Source organism: Brachycentrus maculatus, unplaced genomic scaffold (assembly GCF_059751285.1).
Source record: "Brachycentrus maculatus isolate JH-2025_06_01 unplaced genomic scaffold, ASM5975128v1 h1tg000315l, whole genome shotgun sequence".
In the NCBI taxonomy this organism is placed as follows: domain Eukaryota; kingdom Metazoa; phylum Arthropoda; class Insecta; order Trichoptera; family Brachycentridae; genus Brachycentrus; species Brachycentrus maculatus.
The window spans coordinates 3777611-3797695 of NW_028281064.1; the positions used below are offsets into that span (position 1 = coordinate 3777611).

At 31.1% G+C, this 20085-nt stretch overlaps 1 protein-coding gene across 3 annotated transcripts in view; it reads left to right on the forward strand.

The window, feature by feature from the left end:
• LOC148304510 (uncharacterized) overlaps window positions 1-20085 on the forward strand; it is a 178121-nt gene that overhangs the window by 153327 nt on the left and 4709 nt on the right. For all 3 annotated transcript variants that reach the window (XR_015838339.1, XM_088268231.1, XM_088268232.1), the window contains exons 6-17: window positions 2473-2526; window positions 3257-3334; window positions 4283-4378; window positions 5704-5829; window positions 13367-13786; window positions 14210-14806; window positions 15383-15489; window positions 16396-16642; window positions 17635-17780; window positions 18136-18283; window positions 18694-18954; window positions 19881-20054. Coding sequence is in view for 2 of the 3 variants with exons in the window: in XM_088268231.1 (XP_088124357.1) it covers window positions 2473-2526; window positions 3257-3334; window positions 4283-4378; window positions 5704-5829; window positions 13367-13786; window positions 14210-14806; window positions 15383-15489; window positions 16396-16642; window positions 17635-17780; window positions 18136-18283; window positions 18694-18954; window positions 19881-20054 (2454 nt within the window). In the remaining variant the exon portion in view is untranslated. The remainder of the gene's footprint in view (window positions 1-2472; window positions 2527-3256; window positions 3335-4282; window positions 4379-5703; window positions 5830-13366; window positions 13787-14209; window positions 14807-15382; window positions 15490-16395; window positions 16643-17634; window positions 17781-18135; window positions 18284-18693; window positions 18955-19880; window positions 20055-20085) is intronic.

Genomic DNA, 20085 nt, shown 5'->3' on the forward strand with positions numbered 1-20085 from the left:
TCTTATAAGACAGGCAGATGACCTTTTATAGCTAATTTATTATAATATCTACTAATTTTGTTATTTTATTTTAATTAGTCTACTAATTATATTATTCTTGAAGGCTTGCAAAAACCACTTTAAAAACGTTCTGATGGTCTTAAGTTATTTTTTATACCATATTTTGAATGTGTCCAGATACTTGTTCATAAATTTCAGATGTTTGGGCTCAACATAGACGAAGAAAATATAGAAGAAGGTAAAGAGAATAAAGTATGGGTATTCACAGGAGTTACGAGCTGTCATAGACTGGTTATCACTTTACACATTCAACATTCACCATTCTTACCCGTGATTGACAACCACACTACGCATTTTTTTTCAACATAATACTTCGACCATATCGATATCTGGAATATGTCACTTCCTAACTATAAAGCAATATTAATAACAATATTTCAGGCTACTGCATAATTCCTTAAATTATGTTTTTTTTTCCTTGCTCGAAATTAAGTGCCCAAATCACTAGAATTTCACTAAAGACATCAATTAGTGAGATAAAAGAAACTTTTTTTTGAGCAGAAACTTTTTCAATTGTATGTGAGTCCGAATCCTGGATTATAATCACATACATGAAAAACGCTAGAAAATATCCTTTTCATTTTATTATTATAGCTTCTAATTATATGACTAGTTAATTTATTTGTAAAATTTTGAGTGTGCCCAGATACTAAGTATTTGGACACACTCAACATATTGACCCAATTTCGCGCTATTGACTTCGGTATTTTACAAAGCCCAACATCATTCATTAAACCCGTTTATTACTTGATTCGAGTGATATCAAGTAATCAATTGTTTTATCGATAAAGGCAACACAATAAGGTATTCAAAACATTAAAAAAATATATCTCTACCGGCCATGACACATATGGGATGAAAAGTTAATATGGCTCTTACTTTCAGTAAGTCGTGATTGTGAAAAAACGACTCACTTGTCTTGCAAAAATTCCGATACACGATTCGATCTAAAGATACTAAATTTTATTGGGCAACCGTTCTGTTATAATACCGCAAACAGAATTTATTTTCCTTTCAAACGGTAACGCGTTTTAATATCTTTAAAGATTGATTAAAACTGTTGAAAGGTCTTGTTGCTTTATTTAGCAAAAATACGCTCACATACATATTTATAATGAAAGTGAACGTATAGAATCTTGAATAACAGTAACGAAAAAATAATCTTTTGTTTAATTTTTGACGTAGGGTAAAGAATATATGTCTTGACTATTTTACTTTTTTTCTTAAGGGGATATTCGCAAAGACAGAACTCATTCGCCGGCCAACTGCCGAAGAGGTAACCCGTCTTTCCACGCCCCATTTTTTAAAGAATATTTTTTGGACATTTTTTTTATTTTTTAAATACGTATAAAATAATATTATTGTAATATTTTTTGAACTCCTTACCTTTCAAAAACTCTTTTTTTCAAAACCATATAATTATTTCGAAGAAAAATTTATTTTTTCAATACAAAAACGGTGTTTTAAGAAAATATCAATTACGTAAAATGTTACCTAGGTTTAAAGAAAATTAAGTTGCGACTTATCGAATTGGGCTTTAAATTGTTTTCGAAAGAGTGGAAATAAAAATTTCTCTCTATTTGTATTTAACGCAGCTGTCAGGTTGGTGTAGATCATTTATTTATCTCTTTTACTCGTAATATATTTTATATTCTGAATCTTAGTTTATATAATATAAACCTCACTATATATTAAAACATTTACTATTGTTTTTTTCTTTTTTGCAAAATAGTGGATTCAAAACATACTCTCCTTTTGTATTTCAAGCAGTTGTTGAGTTTAAAAATAAATAAAAAAAACTAATAACTACTACTCTGGTCAATGGCATTTTACTGTACATACTTTTAAATCACTTAATAATATGTAGTACTGTTGTTCTATAAACTAGAAAATTTATTTAAAAAATTAAGTGTTTTAAATCATACTTTGTGTTTTATAGTACATGTCTTGTATTTTAAAATTACAAATGAAAACATTGCGCAGGTTTTTTTTAATCAGTATTGATAACGTGGTTTAGATATTCCTTGAAGAAGGAAACGCCCTGTTGATTTTTTTCGTTTTATTCGTTTTTTTCTTCCTCAAACGACAATAGCTAGAAGTAATGTGTTTAAATTCCTACTAAACAAACAAAAGTGTGAATTGTTTCAATAAAATTACAGGCATAAATACGCGGTCATCAAATTTAATATTCCAAGGCATTGTTTCGTTTTTCATCGAGCCAAACTTTGAAATGGTCAATTCTCACAGTATTGACAATGAAATTTGCAGTACGCAGAATGTTTTGAATTCTGGACACAATTGCGTATTTTATCGATTCACTGAATCCAATGCTCGTTTTATTGTTGTTTATTGAACGATTTTGCATTTTCCTGTTTATTTCGACTATAATATCATTTACTTTTTTTTTTATAGGTCCGAAGAGACAGGCGCCTGAGTGGTCAACTACTGAAAGATAATTTATTTAAGGTAAAAATTAAGTTTTAATTGTATTAATTAATAAATATATTAACTTAGATATACTAACACAATAATATCTACATGTAATATATCACCAGTTTTTTTTATACTGTAATTAAAACATTTTTGGGGATTTTTATACGATAGTGAGAATGAGAAGAGGATAACAACAGTCTAGTTTACTCTATATAAATTACCCTTTTTAATTAGGTATAATTTCAATTCATTGTTTGGAGATAGATGCATCAAGCATTATCGATAAAATGAATGTAATTATAATCCAGGATTTGGACCTCACATAAGAGTTTCTGCTCAATAAAAAGTTTCTTTTCATCTCACCAATAGATGTCTCTACTGAAGTTCTAGTGATTCAATAACAATGTTTCTGAATTGGTTCATATATATAGAACTTCCAAGAATTTGAGTTGTATGGTTGTCAATAATGTGTAGAATTGGTAAATGTTACACGTGTGTAAAGTGATCACTTAAACCAGCCTATGACGGTCGTCAGCTCCGTAAATGCCCAGACTTCCATATTCTTCTTCATCTTTGATGAGATGTCAAAAAATAATATGAAAATTAACTCCTATAATTGGACATAATCCAGATTTGTGAACAAGTATTTGGGCACACTCAAAATGTTGTAAATGAAAATCGTACTAACTGCGTTCACTAATCCTAGGTCTTACTTAATTATAATCCTGAATAACATTTGTAATGAGGACTCATTTGGTTTCAGGATATTTTATCAGATGTAGATTCTGCCGTTTCGTCTGCTCCCAATTCTCTTTCTCCACAACCCTCGCCAGATCTATGGGTAAGATAACAGCAAATAATACCTCTATATCTCTTCATATTAACACATTCAATTGTAACTCAGCTTAATAGGGTCCTTTCATGATTTTTTATTAATTCATTTTCCGTTTTAAACTTATAATAATAACAATTTAATCAAGCACTGCTACTAGCGCATTTTACAAAAAAAAACTTTCTTGAATACAATTTTTTTCTAAATGCTGATTTCATATATCGCTCATTTGGTGCAACAATGACGTAATTACATTTTTTGAACGAGTTAAATGTCAAAGTGTGCGGAAAGACCATTTACATCGGCAGAAACATTGACAGAATTGATATAGTGGCGAAATACTGCGAAATGGCGCGAGTGTCTTTGTAGAATTTAGTAAAATGGCGCCATTTCTGTTGCTACGACGTCTGAATGGCATCTCCTGTAATATTTCTAAAAGTGTAATTACGCCTTTGTTGCACCAAATGAGCGATATAATAGATATTTATTATTATTATTAGTATCACATACCCGTCTCCGTAGTATAGTGGTTAGAGCGCTTGTATACCGTATTGGAGGTCCCGAGTTCGATTACCAGGAGGGTCAAGATAAATATAAGTGATTTTTCACTCTAATATGCTCATATATTTACTATTACCTGGACTCATTCCTGTAGAGCAGAAATTAGTCATCTGCTGGTCAAATATTTCCACCTCCATACTGTAGCGTATTTAACTACCATGCCGGAGGTCCCAGAATCGATTCCCAAAGGGGTTCAAAATAAATACTCGCGTTTTTTCACTGTAATATTTATTAAATATTTATCTGGACTGCTACCTAAAGCGCAGGACTGATCGCCTTGCCTTCGTATAATTAACGATCAACGTAACATTGCATCCAGTGCCCTATGCCTCATTGTGTGCGGGTTAGTCAGTATTAGTAGTAGTAGTAAAATAAATCTCCTTTTTCACGTTGCAGTATCATCCCCAAGATCCATCAAATGTGGAGGTTGATGATGGATTATTAGAAGGTGCGAGAAAACAAATACAGGACTTAGAAAAGGCTCTAAGTTTAGTAAGTATAATTTGCACAATAAATCCATAAATATTTTTTTATTCCTCACATACTAGCGACGCAGTTACATATATCGCAATGTGCAAACAAAAATCCAATTATCTTTCAATGTTACTTTTTTCTCCTTAAAGTTGAAAAATATCTTCTTGAGCATATCGCTCACTCCTTTCAAGAACGTGATAAATCAAAAAACTTGATTTTTCAGGAGAACGTTTTCAAAGTTTAAAAATATAACACAATGTATTAAAAATAAATATCAAGACACTTATTGAACTTTTTACTGTGCAACAGATCTTTTTAGGTAAAATCTGAAGGTTTTTTTTTCCATTTGAAAAATATTTAATATTTTTTTTAAAAATACTTAAACAATACCTTTTCTTCAAAATGCAAAAACAACATTTTCTGCCCTTTAGCGGGTAAATATTAAGTTAAAAATATGCATAAAATATGCGAATTGTGCAGTTCTTTTGCTGGGATATAGTACATTTTCTGGGCATTCGAAAACATGCACAACTGAAAATTGACAATTTTTGATTTATGACGTACTTGAAAGGAGTGAGCGATATGTATTATATTTAACGTATACATAATCTCAACATACATGAAGAAGAATATGGAAGTCTCGGTATTTAAAGGGCTTATGACCCACCATAGGCTGGTTTCAGTGATCACTTTAAATACCCAGACTTTCATATGTCAAAATGTAAAAAATAACTCTCAAGTGTAGAAACATAAATTCGTGAACAAGGATTTGGACACAGCCAAAATGTTATGTATTATTTTGAGAAATAAAAAGACTTTGTTTTTTGATCCATTCACGTTTTTATTAACCAACTAGTTTCGGCAACAATCTGTTGCCCTCTTCAGGGTTTAATTTATGACTATATATATATATATATATATATATATATATATATATATATATATATATATATATATATATATATATATAAAAGAAACAGTCTACAAGTTATTGGGTTTCGATAAGGATAGGGGTAGGGGTAATGGTGTTTTAAGGAGAGGTAAGATCAAGGAAGGGGATAACTGAATTTAGGTTGGGTTTGATTTTATGGGAAAAATATTAAAATTATCCACCCCTATCCTTATCGAAATCCAATAACTTGTACACTGTTTCGTTTTTATACATATGTTTAGTCATAAATTAAACCCTGAAGAGGGCAACAAGTTGTTGCCGAAACTAGTTGGTTAATAAAAATGTGAGTGGATCAAAAAACAAAGTCTTTTTATTTCTCAAAATAATATATCAATATGATCCACAAAGTTAATGTTTTGAATATTCAAAATGGTATGTGTTTATTTTCCAGTCTACAGCGAGTTATCAGAGTGCTCAGCTCAGAGCTACTCAGTTGGAAGAACAGTTGCAGGACCTAAGGGAGCACGCGGATCTGCTAGAGTTTAGGTGTCTCGAGTTAGAAGATGCTAGCGAAAAGGTAAAATTCCAAGTCAGAAGCGTGTTCGTTACTGACCTTTAGTGCTTGCCAATGCAACCTGTATCCTGCATCCCTGCATGTGTGTTTATTATTCATTATACATTACTTTTATACGTATAAGGTATAAGTGAAAAATATAAAAACCTATTTTATCTTAACAGTGTCACAATTATTAAGATAAGTTTCCTAACAAAATTAGTCTTAGGAAAATATTGTTAAATCAGTTTTTAAATTTTTATTTTGCTAAGTAATCACAAAGCTGTATATTGGACTAACACCTAATTTTGTGGGGTTTTATAAGTTTGTTTCATGTTTTTTTGGAGTTCGTATTGAACATTTGGCATTAGTGTAAAATATTAATGTGTGCTTTGCATTTTTTTATATTTAATTACTGCACAAATGTCTCGTAGAATTATTTGCACTATTGTAATATTTATATTATTTAATAAAAGCCGTTCTACGGCACTGAATCCTATCCTTCGCCTCCATTAATTATATGTATTTTCCCTTGTTCCCATTACCGTATTATTTATTCCCAAAAATATAATTTAGGAATGCTCTTAATATTGTAAACAGTTATTTTTAATATGAATGGATACCGGAATCAGGGAACTCGTTTTTATTTCAGCTAAATGTGGAACATGATAATTAAATATTGGTAATTAATAAAATATATTCATTATAATTAGAATAATATTTGATAAAACCGAGAACTAGTTTAATCACCTAAACTCGGTAAAAACAAAATTTAAAAAAAAGAAAATTTAAATTGATTTTTAATCAGATCCACAGATCACCAAAAATATTTTTTAATTTTTAAGTTTCTCTTAGAAAATACCACTTTTTCTTAAAACCTATTGTGACGCGTGTTTCGATGCGTTCCGCATCATTTACAAACACCGTGTTGCATTAAAAAACGAGTCACAATAGATTTTAAGAAATAGTGCTATTCACTTAGTAAAACTTAAATTGAAAATGGATAGATTTTACCACAAAGTGACTGCCGAATCAATTAATGAAAAAATATTCAGATAAAGAACTTACTTACCCATAGATACAGCAAAATTCAATCCATATTATTATTATTATATTTAGAAACTTCAAACACAGGGTTACCAATCCCAGCTAATGAGACATTCCAATTTGGGCCATTTCTTTAATTTACGAATAATACATTAGGCACTGCAATTTAGTAAACTCTTTGGCTTATTATTGACTATGAGGCATATTATTTTTGAAAATTAAATTTGTGGTTTGCATGTTTATATTTGAAATCCTTACACTGAAAACATACGCATTGTTCGAACACGATTTCCGCATTCGAAACTTCAGCACACATTCGTTTTCTGAATTATATTTTGGAATCCGGAAAACGAATGCGTGCTGCAAACCTGGAGCCGGAAACCGAGTAGCGAAACCGTGAGTGTGCTTCTAGTCTAAATCGTAAGTATTTTGAGTAACTGTTTTAAGACATTATTTGGAGAAATAGAATAACTTTGTTTTTTGATCCACTCACTTTTATTATTAAAACCAACTAGTTTCGGCAACAACCTGCTGCCCTCTTCAGAGTTCGTTTTATAACAGATTGTTGCCGAAACTAGTTGGTTTTAATAATAAAAGTAAGTGGATCAAAAAACAAAGTTATTTTATTTCTCCAAATAATATGATCCACAAAGTTGGTGCTTTAAATATTCAAAATATAACTGTTTTAAGAGTTAAAAACTGATGGCAGGTATAATGGGGAAAATTGAATTTATTATGAAATAAGGATGAATTCAATAATCTATGTCATTTTTAAATAGCCTAATATTTTTTAAACCGGAAAAACATTGGTTTGATGAGCAAAACTAAATTGCATTACATTAAACAACATTTTATTTACGACCAAGTTTTATTATTTGCTATAAAATTTCTGGTAGATTGTTTTTTTCTTGTATCGCATCCATTTATTACCACACATTACATATTAAATGAATTCAATTAAATTCTGGCTGTATGGTCAGGGCTGTCCCTTATAGGTGGTCTACAGTGTGTCTTCAATTTAGAGTATCGACGATCAAGAGTTAGGAGTGCTTTGAGGGGCGGTTCTAGATAGGCACACTTAAGGGGATATTCGCAAACATTCCACCGGAGACCACCGGAGAGGTCACATGTCTGTTCACACCCGATTTTTTTTCAAGAATGTACATATATTGGATATGTTTTATTTTTAAGAATACATATAGAAAAAAATATTTTAATGAATAATTTTTTTGATTCCTTAACTTTTAATAACTTTTCTTTTCAAAACCATATAATTATCCCGAAAAAAACTTATTTTTCAATGCAAAAACGTTACCTCGATTTAGAGAAGTTGCGATATAACGAATACTAGGCCTTAAATAGGATTCAAATACCAACTTTTTATAATAAAATAGATTGTCAAAGAAATACAATATTATAATAAAAAGTAAAACAACGCCGATTTCGTCGAGATGTCGCTCACTCCTTTCAAGAACGTCATAAATCAAAAATCGACAATTTTCAGTTGTGCATGTTTTCGGAATGCTCAGAAAATTTACCATATCCCAGCAAAGGCGGCATATTTTTAACTTAATATTTACCCGCTACAGGGCAGAAAGTATTGTTTGATTATTTTTTTTAAATATACGTAATATTTTTCAAATGGAGAAAAAACCTTCAGGTTTTACCTAAAAAGATCACTTGCACAGTAAAAAGTTCAATAAGTGGCTTGATACTTATTTTTAATAAATTGTATTATATTTTAAAACTTCAAAAATGTTTTCCTGAGAAATCAAGTTTTTTGATTTATGACGTTCTTGAAAGGAGCGAGCAATGTGGGCATCTGAAGAATACAAACATTGGGGATGGACAAAATAATTAAGAATCTTTGCTTTAACATGACTTTTTCGTGGAACAGCTTTTGGTGAACAAATTATTCTAAAAATCACAAGATAACTATTCTTGTTGAAATCAAAATTTCATAATTTGTGACCCCTGTGTTAGCGCACAGTTTACGTACCCTCTTTGCTGTGGGAAATTAACTCCTGTGTAAATTGTTACGAACTAATTTAAACGGCATTACTATCAACTTTCCAAACCAATATGCAATACATTCCTGATTTGCTAAAATGAATATACTTTTACAACCGAATTTTGCGATTTCGATGCAGTACCCTATGCACCACTGGATACCAATAAGGATTGAAAGAATTCATGCAATCTCAATTTTTCGAAAGGTATATATAGCCACTGGTCTAGTAAAATAAACCTTTTTTTTATAATTAATCGGATTTCGATGAAAAAACTAAAGATAAAAGATAAATATTACACAATGTACTCCAAAGTAGTCGAGAATTAACAAATAAATTAATAGAATAAAACACCTGGTTAGTACTCACTACGTTTTGCTCAAAAATAATAAATTAGTGTACTGCAACTGTCATTGTTTATGACTCAGATCTTAGGTTTATTTTTTTAATTAATTCAAATTAAAATATGTATTTCATAGTATGCTTGTGTAGATCTTAATTACAATCGACGCTCTCTTAACCGGCTTTGACGGGACCGACCCAGGGCCAAATAACGAAGAAGCCAGTTAAAGAGAAGGTAGTAAGAAACATATAAAAAACACTTTTGCAAAGGAGAAAAAAACACCTCTTTTTCAAAACACTAGAAAAACAGACGTTTTATTTTTTACTAGAAACATTTCACAAAATGTAAAAAATATGTACAGGAAAAAGCCACACGTCACTCCGAAAATTCATTTCTAGCATTCCTAGAAGAGGCCGGTTAAAGCGGCGCCGGTCAAGAGAGCGTCTACTGTGTTCTGAATTAGCATCCTTTGGTCCAATCTCCTCGCTGCATGTTATTTAAAATAATCATTGTGCTATTTGCACTTATTATATCGAATAATATGTGTAATTTTAATTTTTAAATAAAATTGCAAGTTAAAGTAGAGGCATGTTATATATTGTATTGCTTGGTGGTGTCATGGTGTTTATAAAAATCAATTATTATGTAAAGCTATGCATGGGTTTTAAATGTAAAAATAAACATTTTGTTTTATTTTTAAATGTCGTCCAATTGGACAGTCCAGCAAATACCATATATCGTTCGTTTGGTGCAACAATGGCGTAATTACACTTCAAGAAATATTACAGGAGTTGTAGCAACAGAAATGGCGCTATTTTACTCAATTCTACAACGACACTCGCACCATCTCGCAGCATTTCACCACAAAATCAATTCTGTGATGTTTCTCCCGATGTAAATAGTCTTTCGGCATATTTTGACATATCGCTCACTCCTTTCAACAACGTCATATATATCACAAATCGACAATTTTCAGTTGTGCATGTTTTCGGAATACCCAGAAAATGTTAAATATCCCAGCAAAAGCGGCATATTTTTAACTTAATATTTACCCGCTACAGGGCAGAAAGTGTTGTTTTTGCATTTTGAAGACAAGGTATTGTTTAATTATTTTTGTAAATATACTTAATATTTTTCAAATGCAGAAAAAATATTCAGGTTTTACCTAAAAAGATCTGTTACACAGTAAAAAGTTCAATGAGTGGCTCGATATTTATTTTTAATACATTGTATTATAGTTTTAAACTTCTCTCTAAAAAAAGATCTCCTGAAAAATCAAGTTTTTTGATAATAACTGTTGAAAGAAGTGAGCGATATTTAACTTATTTAAAAAAAAAGTGTATTTACTCGTACGTCATTGTTGCACCAAATGAGCGATATATGCATTTAACATCATTATCAAACACTGTATATGAAACATTGAGAGTTATGTCCTTGTGACATCAAAGGAACATATGAGAACATAGATAATAAGGGGGAGGTTTGCGTCATTGTCATATACAGGTGGACCTCATCTTTCGCACATTCGAGTTTCGCACAATAAGATATTTTGCACAATAAAAAAAAAAAACTTTTTTTTGGCAATAATGCAAAAATGTTTTGTTTCCGTGCAGTTGTTTCCCTTTTTCACTGTGAAATGCATATAAACTAGGTCCGTACTGTAAAAAGAATTATGTACCTACTGAATTGAATGTGATCCCAATGGAGAACGCATATGTATCTCAAGTGCGTAGGGCGATCCATAATAGTACTTCATGTTACCTACAGAACTCTCTATGAAGAAAATAAAAGGAAGAGTAAAATACAACTCATTAAGTTATACATATTTATTAAGATAATATAATTTTTATTCAATATCTACTAGGTAATTTTTGTATAAAAACAACTTTTAACTCTTACCACTCTGTAGGCCAGACATTCTGAACCACAATGTCTGGCCCGGCGCAGGTATAACTTTAATCACTGATTTCTCTATCACCCAAGTTTATTCTACCAAAAAAAATTCAGATGAATACAGTCAATCTTAATTAACATGGTCATACGAATTTCCAGACAGAGTGTCCCAAAATTAGGGAACCAAAATATTTATTTTAATGGTAGAAAAGCGTTGCATTTTTTTATCAGAGTAGCTGATCAGTTATGAGAAAAAATGGTCAGAGTGGAAAAGGTTTTAAAGTACTATTTTTTGTGTTAAAAAAATTAATCCCTCTACTTTCGCACACTTTTTCAGGAACCAATCATGCGCGAAAGTTGAGGTCCGCTGTATAAATAATATTTTCACGAATTTCTATTGCTTCAAAATTGTCATGTTTGAAGTCTCCAGTATTTTTTAAAATTTCTACGTTGTTATTATTAAAGAGGACGAAGTCTCCTGGCCATTGTTCTATTTCTACCTGCTATTTCTCTTCCGTTTCCTTTCCAATCCAGTTGAAATGTCCTTCGCCATGAATCATTTCCTTGTGTCGTCGGTATTCCTTCAAATTTATTCCACCCCTAAATAAATAAATCTGGAGCGCAGGACTGACACCCTGAATTTATGTGTTTATGACAGGCGTCGTGGCGTAGTTGGGTAGACGCTCGACTGCGAAACTGGCGTCGCGGGTTCGATTCCCGCAAATCACAAAATGAATTCTAGAAAGATTTATTTTCAATTGGTCTGGGTGTTTGTTATGTATTTTTCACATTTACCTTCCCTATCCATAATATACTACCTGCAGACAAGCCTTTAAAAAGGCTTTGCGGGTTATTCCTTTAAACAAAAAATAAATAACTATAATAGTGAGCAATAGTCAGTTTACACCGTGTCAATAAGATGCAGTGCCCTATGCACCATTTGGGTGCGGATCAAGGGATCAAGTGAGAAAATGAACCAATCTTTTTTATTAGATGCTAAATATTTCATTTTTTATACAATATTATATTGTGTGTTTGTGTGAATGTTTTTTATTCGAGTACTTAGTTACCAAGTTATAAAACAACATGAAACAGGTTTCTAAACTGGGCTATTCAATTAATGACACTTGACATCACTCCCATTTGAATTTTAATCTCTGTTATGTCTATTTTTGGTTATTATTCCTATTAATTTAGCTAAATATATATAATAATAGGTACTGGGTAGTTACAATTTGGAAAAATAAGGTTTGGATTTATCTATGGGTAATTTTTAACCTTGAAATATAGTGAGTTAGTTAGTTAAGTATAGTGAAAATTCCAAAAAATGTGGTATAATAAAACCTCTTTTTCAAAATGGTGGCTTCATAATTTTTACAATAATACGAACTCTGCAAAAACACAAAGGACAATTTTGTAAACCATTTTGACAGATATCCGTGTGCATATGGACGTACTATTCGGTGGAGCCATTTTAGTTGGAAAATAGTTGCTTATTATTTATATTAAGTACTTAATTATGGGTTTTACTAAACCTTAAATGTAAAAACTAAGAATGAAAAGTGATGGCAGCTGTCAAAAGTATTTACAGCACCTACACATATTGACAGTTGGTAATGTGTTACCTTCCCGATAGATGGCAGTCTACCAGTGCCCCTATGCGCCTGATAAGTTTCGCAAATTAAAAAATTATTATCGTAAATACTATTTGGCTCTACTTGATTAATGAGAAACCCTTTTATCTAGAGAATATCATGCTCTCATATTATCTTAAGTATAAATATTTTTAAAACACTTTGTTGTAAAGGAGCATTCTATCTATCTTTTTTACTATCGGAAAATACTACTCGTATTACCACACACAATCAAATATCTTCACATATACATACGGCAAATAATTTTTTGGTCGAAAATAAATGTAGCGAAAATTAGTCTTTATCAATTAGTAGTCTGTATCAATTGTTAGCAATTAATCATGGTGGTGTTTACAATTTACAAATTATTGAAATAGCATTGCCAGGTTGCAATTCTGATGATACCATGTGGTCCCCCATATGCATTTGTGAAAATATTTAAATATGTGTACTGACCCGGAAACGCTTTATATAATGCAGTTTGACTTGAAAACCAAATACGACCGAAAAATAAGTCCAATATTAGCCAAATATAAATAACGTTATCTAGATACTTTTCATCCTTCCAAAATTGTTGAAAGTCGGAAGAGCTGTAATAAATTGACAGTTTTTATTTAGTAATATGTATATTTCAGCGGAATTCTCTCGAAGAGTTGACAGACTCCGATTCAGGATGTACTTCACCAGAAAATCGGCTAAAGAACTCAGTTTCTCCCCAACTACGGAGATCAGATTCTGGCTACAAGTCTCCAACACGTCCATCGTCTCCAATTGCAAAGAATCAAAGGATTTTAACCACACCGACAGCAAACTTTACCGATTGTGATCCAATATACACCGACAGTCACAAGAATGTTATCAACCCTGTTCTGTTGGAAGATGCTAGCTTGCTACTTGATCCAGAATCTCAAAATGAAGATATCAGATATAGATTAGAGAGAATGATGCTGAGAACACATTCGGAAAGCGACAGGAACTGTTTGGAACAAGTTCTGCATCTTCTATGGAATCTTCAGGCTCTAAGTACCAGTTTTACAGATGACGATTATCCCATGGTATTTTTTTTAATTAACTCTATTTTTGAAATAAGAAAGAAAATTATAATAAAGATACAACTTTATAAAGAATATAAAGATATAAGACAAAAATACTTTGTTTTAAAATTCTAATTTTAACGTCGACCGATTTCAAAGTCGACAGCTTTTTTCTCGAGACTAATTAAGTACTAAGTAGACAGTTATATATATTCTTATTAACTTAAGTAGTTAGTATTTTGTAGTCTTCATGAAAGACCTGTTGGCTAAATTTTTAAGTAGTTATTACTTTAAAGGTTCTCTTATTTTTACCTCTACTTGATTTTTTAAAAATATAATATCGATCTGAAGCACTTATGTTTTGGTTAAAAATATATAACTATACTCATATTAAAAATATTATTATTTCTCTTACTTCAATCAAATCTTTACTTTTTATTCCAGATAAAACATAAGAAATCAATAGATAGTGATTTCAATAAGAATGAATTTGACTCATCAAAATCGAGGAAGATCATCGCTACTATTTCTCCATACTCTCAAAAATCCTCAAACAAATCTACTGATCTCATAAAATCTGTTTCGAGTATTGATGAAACAGATCACATAAGCATTTTACTTAAAGAGGATTCAAAAAAACTGATTTATGGTTTACAAGAGAGTGGCATTTTTGAAGAGGCTGAATGGGAAAGTAAAGAAACCCAAACGGAATGGTGTGACTGTGTTTGTACGGAGCCCGAGAGTGATCTGGCTACAGAAGTACAAAGGCTAAACCAAATAAGAGAGCAATTAGAAAAATCTGGTGCTATTCGTAGTAAGAACCTCAAGTACAAACATAGACCAAATGATATTATAAATGGCTGTAGTCCAATCGACACCAAGCTACAGAAGAAACGGGAAAAGAAAAATCTAGAACTCTACGAAGACCGCATTACTCTTCTAGAAAATAAGATTGAAATTTATGAATGCTCAGATGATATAAGAGAGAAAAAACTAGCACAGAGACTTCAAAGGGAAATTGACTTGCAATCAAGAATAAAGGTACGATTCAATATTTTTAATGTCCTGGTACAAACCCTAATGTATGAAAATGAAGCATAGAGTCAGCATAATGAAGATTGAATGCAGTCAAAATGCGGTCAATTAGATGAATGTGTGGCAAAATGATGTATGATAGATGTCCAAATGGTAAAATAAGGAAAGAATGCAAGGCTGATATAAGCTTTATTAATAAAATTGAGAAAGGTGTGTTTAGATAGTTATGATATGTAAAACAAATGAGTAAGAAAAAAACCATAAATAAATATATGAGGCAAATGTAGTAAAAAATAAAGCAGATGAAAGCCAAAGAAAACTTAGCATGATCAAGCACATCAAATAATTGAATAATAAGTAGACTTGAGTCAGAATACGAAAGAGGCAAAGAATATATGAATATATTCTCTCTTTCTGCCCATACGGATAAGTCAATCAGTTTTACACCAATAATAAATTAATCATTTTATACTTTGTTTTCTTATTCTTCAAAAGTATCCATGAAGAAAATGGGAATGCAGTTTTCTTGTAAATTTTTGATCCCTACAATTTATTCCTTATTTCCTAAAATTATATTTGCAGAATCTGGAATTTGATTTATCAAAATTGAGGAAAAAATATATTATACTCGAAGAAGAGCGCTGTGAATTTGAGGAAGCTGAAAATGATACCAGATTACATTGTCAAGAGTAAGTATTATTCTTTACCATTTAAACAAAATAATGTGATTACCTAAAAGATTTCAAAAGAAAATGTCACTTTTTTAAAACAAAACCAAAAATAAATTTTTATTTATGGTTTTTACATTGTTAATATTGATAATCCATATCTGATTATTTCACTTAACCTTTTAAATCCCTATTGTTATTAATTTGGAAATGCCCAGCATGCTGTGATTTTTAAAACTAAAATTCACATGTTATATTACAGTAAAACCTCTATATAATGGACTAATTAGGTAAGAGGGTATCCATTAAAGCCGAAAGTCCGTCATATAAAAATAGGATTAAAATAAAAAACAATTAAAATATGAATATTACATATAGATGTTAATAAACAATACAAAACACAAACAAAATTCTATCTATTGTCTGCAGACACTCGCTGTTTGATATCGACGCACTCGCTGTTTGATTCGGTAATCCTGCTTTGAAAAATTACCAACTAATAATAACATAACATAAATGTGGAATAGTTTAATTGGCTTTATTATTGTTAATGTAACTATTTTTTTAACATTTTTTTTAAATGTAAAGCTGTATAATTCCTGAACAAGTAAATAAATAAATAAAAAAGAATCAAGTTATGTTTGTACTTTTGAAGTTTTGACACGTAATTTGTGATTGCTTCTAAAAATTGTTTACATGCGGCGACACTTGAATTTAAGCATGTACAATATTAAAAATACGTTTAGCAAAAAAATTACATTTGACTGAATTTTTGTCCGTTTTATCCGAAATTTCTTACAAAGAGGTCAGTTATATTGAGGTTTACTGTATGTAATAATCAATTAAATGTATAGCAATAAATGCGGTTCATCTTTTTGTTGATCAAATATTCTCATTATGGGGAAATTTAACTAAACGTTATTGCAGATTGGAGGCAGAGTTTGATATTCTAACTGCCAAACTCCGGGATATGGATGACCAGAGAACCAACGCTAGTAATGACGCAGAGTGCTATAGGGGACTGGTCGAGGAGTATGAGAATAAGAATATGGAACTAGAACAGAAGACAAGATTGCTTAAAGAGAAATTAAGGATTATGGAGAAAGCAGTACCCGCTCTTATTTACTACAATATCTATCAGATAATTGAAGATTATTCCCGGTTCAATTTCAAAGTAAGTCTGCTTTATATCCTCAATATAATACATTTATAATGTCCGCCTCCGCAGTGTAATGGTCAGCATGCTCGGCTACCGTACTGCAGGTTCCGTGGTCGATTCCCAGGGCGGGTTAAATGAAAATGAGTAATTTTTTCACTGTAATATTTATTCAATATTACCCTGGTTTGGTACCTAAGGAGAGGGCTGATCTCCTTTCCTTCATGTGTTAACGATCAAGATAACACTGCATTTATATGATGCAGTGCCCTATGCACCATCGGTTGCGAATAAGGGTTTTAAGAAGAAGAAGGTAATGCAGAGACTGAAAACTTTATCGTTAATAAAAAGTAATTACATACTTAAATAATTGAAAATGTTCAAAGTGGTTAGTTATAATCATCCTAGAATTGCTGAGATATTCGCGGAAAACTCTTAAAAAGTTTATTAAAATATAACATTTAGACCATTAAGAACATTGAGACCCCACTTAACATAGTTTTGAGATTATTTTTTGACATTTCAACATAGATGAAGAAAAATATGGAAGTCATTTACGATCAAGTATTTGGACACACTCAAATGTTGTTAACACAGTTTTGAATCACTTTTTTTTTTAAATATAGCTTATATTAAGTAAATAATTCTAATTATGCTCCCATTTACCATAATTTTAACTATACATATTTCCATTCTCTCAATTCAATTATGCATATACTTTCTTATAATATCGAAGTTTCACAATATGTTATTTTGAGAAATAAAAATACTTTGTTTTTATTCCAATTCACTCACATTTTTATTAACAACCAACTAGTTTCGGCAACAACCTGTTGCCCTCCTTGATCAAATAGGGCAACAGGTTGTTGCCAAAACTAGTTGGTTGTTAATAATAATGTGAGTGGATTAAAAAACAAAGTATATTTATTTCTCAAAATAATATATCAATATATTCCACAAAGTTAATGCTTTCAATATTCAAAACATTTTACAATATGTTTCATTTGCAGGAATTGTGTATTACTCAAATGTGTCAAGATTGTCGACAAAATAACAAATCTAAACATTTCACCAACTCACTCCCAATGATTGGATATCGGGAGACGTCACCTTCGAACAACGGACCATTTTTAAGGATAGAAAAACAAATGAACAGGTAATTGTTTGGTTGATTAGTGCTGACATTTTTCACTAGCTAACTCACTGATTGATTGGTTTATTGATTCACTGATTTTATGCTAAAAAAGTAGGGTTTCTCATTAGCAAATCTCCTGAATACTTTTATTGTTTTGGTTGTAGGCTATTGTCAATTGTATTTGTGATAGGATATCCCATAGGTCCCGATTTAGCGAGATCCGTTATTCAATTGATGTGGTCTAAGTGAGCAGATCACTTAAATTTTATAGATCCACTGATGCGGATTTTTTGAGTGATAGGCCTAATGACGAGTAGTAGTCTGTGTTTTTATGATTGATACTGACTAGATTTAATTTTGATTTTTATTTGTTTAGTTCTATTGGTGTAAACGAGCAACGCCGAAAAGTTAACACAAAACGGGGTTCACTAAGATCAAATCGAGGAGGACCTGAAAACAGATCACCTGGAGGGCCCAAGAAGCAACCAAGAACTGGAACAATACAATCCAACAAACTTAATCAGGTTAGTAAACATACACCATGAATATACACGTATATTCAATATTACCCTGGACTTGTACCTGAAGCCGAGGGCTGATGCCCTCGCCATCTAATGAATATATACAGTTGCTAGTTGCTGGTATTAAATTAGTATAAAGCACAATGTTACATGATAATTTTTTTAATGTAACATGTTATTTAATACAGACGTGAGAAGTACAATGAACGGGAATGTGATTAGTGCGGTGGTGGAAAGTGGAGACAGAAATGATTAGATCAAGCATTAATTACCTTAAAATAGACGGTTTACCATTTTGTTTATAGTGGGCCAACAGTTCTAATATCTGTCATAGTCACATAGTAATTCACCAATATTCTTCTATGCCTTTATGATTTATATCTAAAATATACATGTTTGTGTATTGTATATAGGAACTCCTCACGGTGGATCATGAGAATGCTAAGAATCGTCTGGAAGAATTAACACCAAATGAATTGAAGATGAAACAGAGAATTGATGAACTAGAAAAGAGAGAATTGGCTTTCCTCGAGACCCTCACTAAAGGAGATGAGATGTGGGCAGATATGGAGTACTCTTACAAGCAGAAGATCAAAGAAAATGAAGAGAATGAAACACATTTAGTTCAAGATCGAAATCGCTGGAAATCAAAGTATGAACAGCTTCACATAAAAGTAAGTGAATTCTTACTACAGATATTAGCAATAGACATCTTTTTTACATAATTATATACGGATGGATGTCTACTGTTACAATCATTAGATCGCTATGTTTAAAAAGTTTAATAAGCAAATCAATATAATTTTGTCAGAAAACTTGAATGACATTTTTGACCCCACATATAAATTGTCATTAGTTAAAGTATTCCTAGTTTTATGCCAAAACAAATTGAAAATCTAGTACATAGAGTTAATAATACAGATATTTAAATTCAATTAGAAAAATGGAAAATTCTGACTAAATTAGCCACGTAAAATTTATATCGCAATGTAAACCTCTTACCTTATTTGGACTTAACTTTAGTTTGAAAAAAATTATCTGTTACCCAATGATAATATGTATATGGAGAGCCAACATTCATGCTACAATTTCAACCTTATTGAGGTTTTGTATTAATGGGTGATACTGTTAATTTTGAAAAAAAAATAGACCTTATTTATCAATGAAATCTGCGAAACTGGCATGTAGGAATCAATTTCTGCCAGTTGTAAAATTTATTTTATAAATATTTTGATCTATTGGTCTGAGTGTTCATGGTAAATTTTTCGTTTTCCTACTTTCTTCTCAACTGAGTATTTTAAACTGGAATATAATAATTTCTAAATGCTCAGTATAAAATATACTTTTAAAAAATTTGGGACAGCTGTTGAATTATTAAGTACTCACATTTACCTGAAATAATGACTTTTGATTTTTCGAGTCTAAATCTAAGCCTGTGAAATATCTCTATTATCGTCTATCTTTTATTATAAAATTCAATTTTATCACAATAGCATGCTCTGGATTTTATCGCTTACGAATTTATGGTAAGCAACTTTACATTAAAATGTAGTTAAGGTTTTTGACTGTCACTTGATACTAATGTTTTTACTTTCAATAGATGCAGGAGATTGAGGAGAATGAATCGATTCATAAATTTGAGAAAAAGAAGATTCAAGAAGAAACGAGAGAACTCAACAAACAGAAGGAGTTGCTATCAGAACAGCTGACCGCATCTCAACTAGAACTTTTGCAAACTAAATCTCAGATGGATGATAATGAACGAGAGCTAAGGGTAAAGAAATTACTGTATTCATAAGACTTTC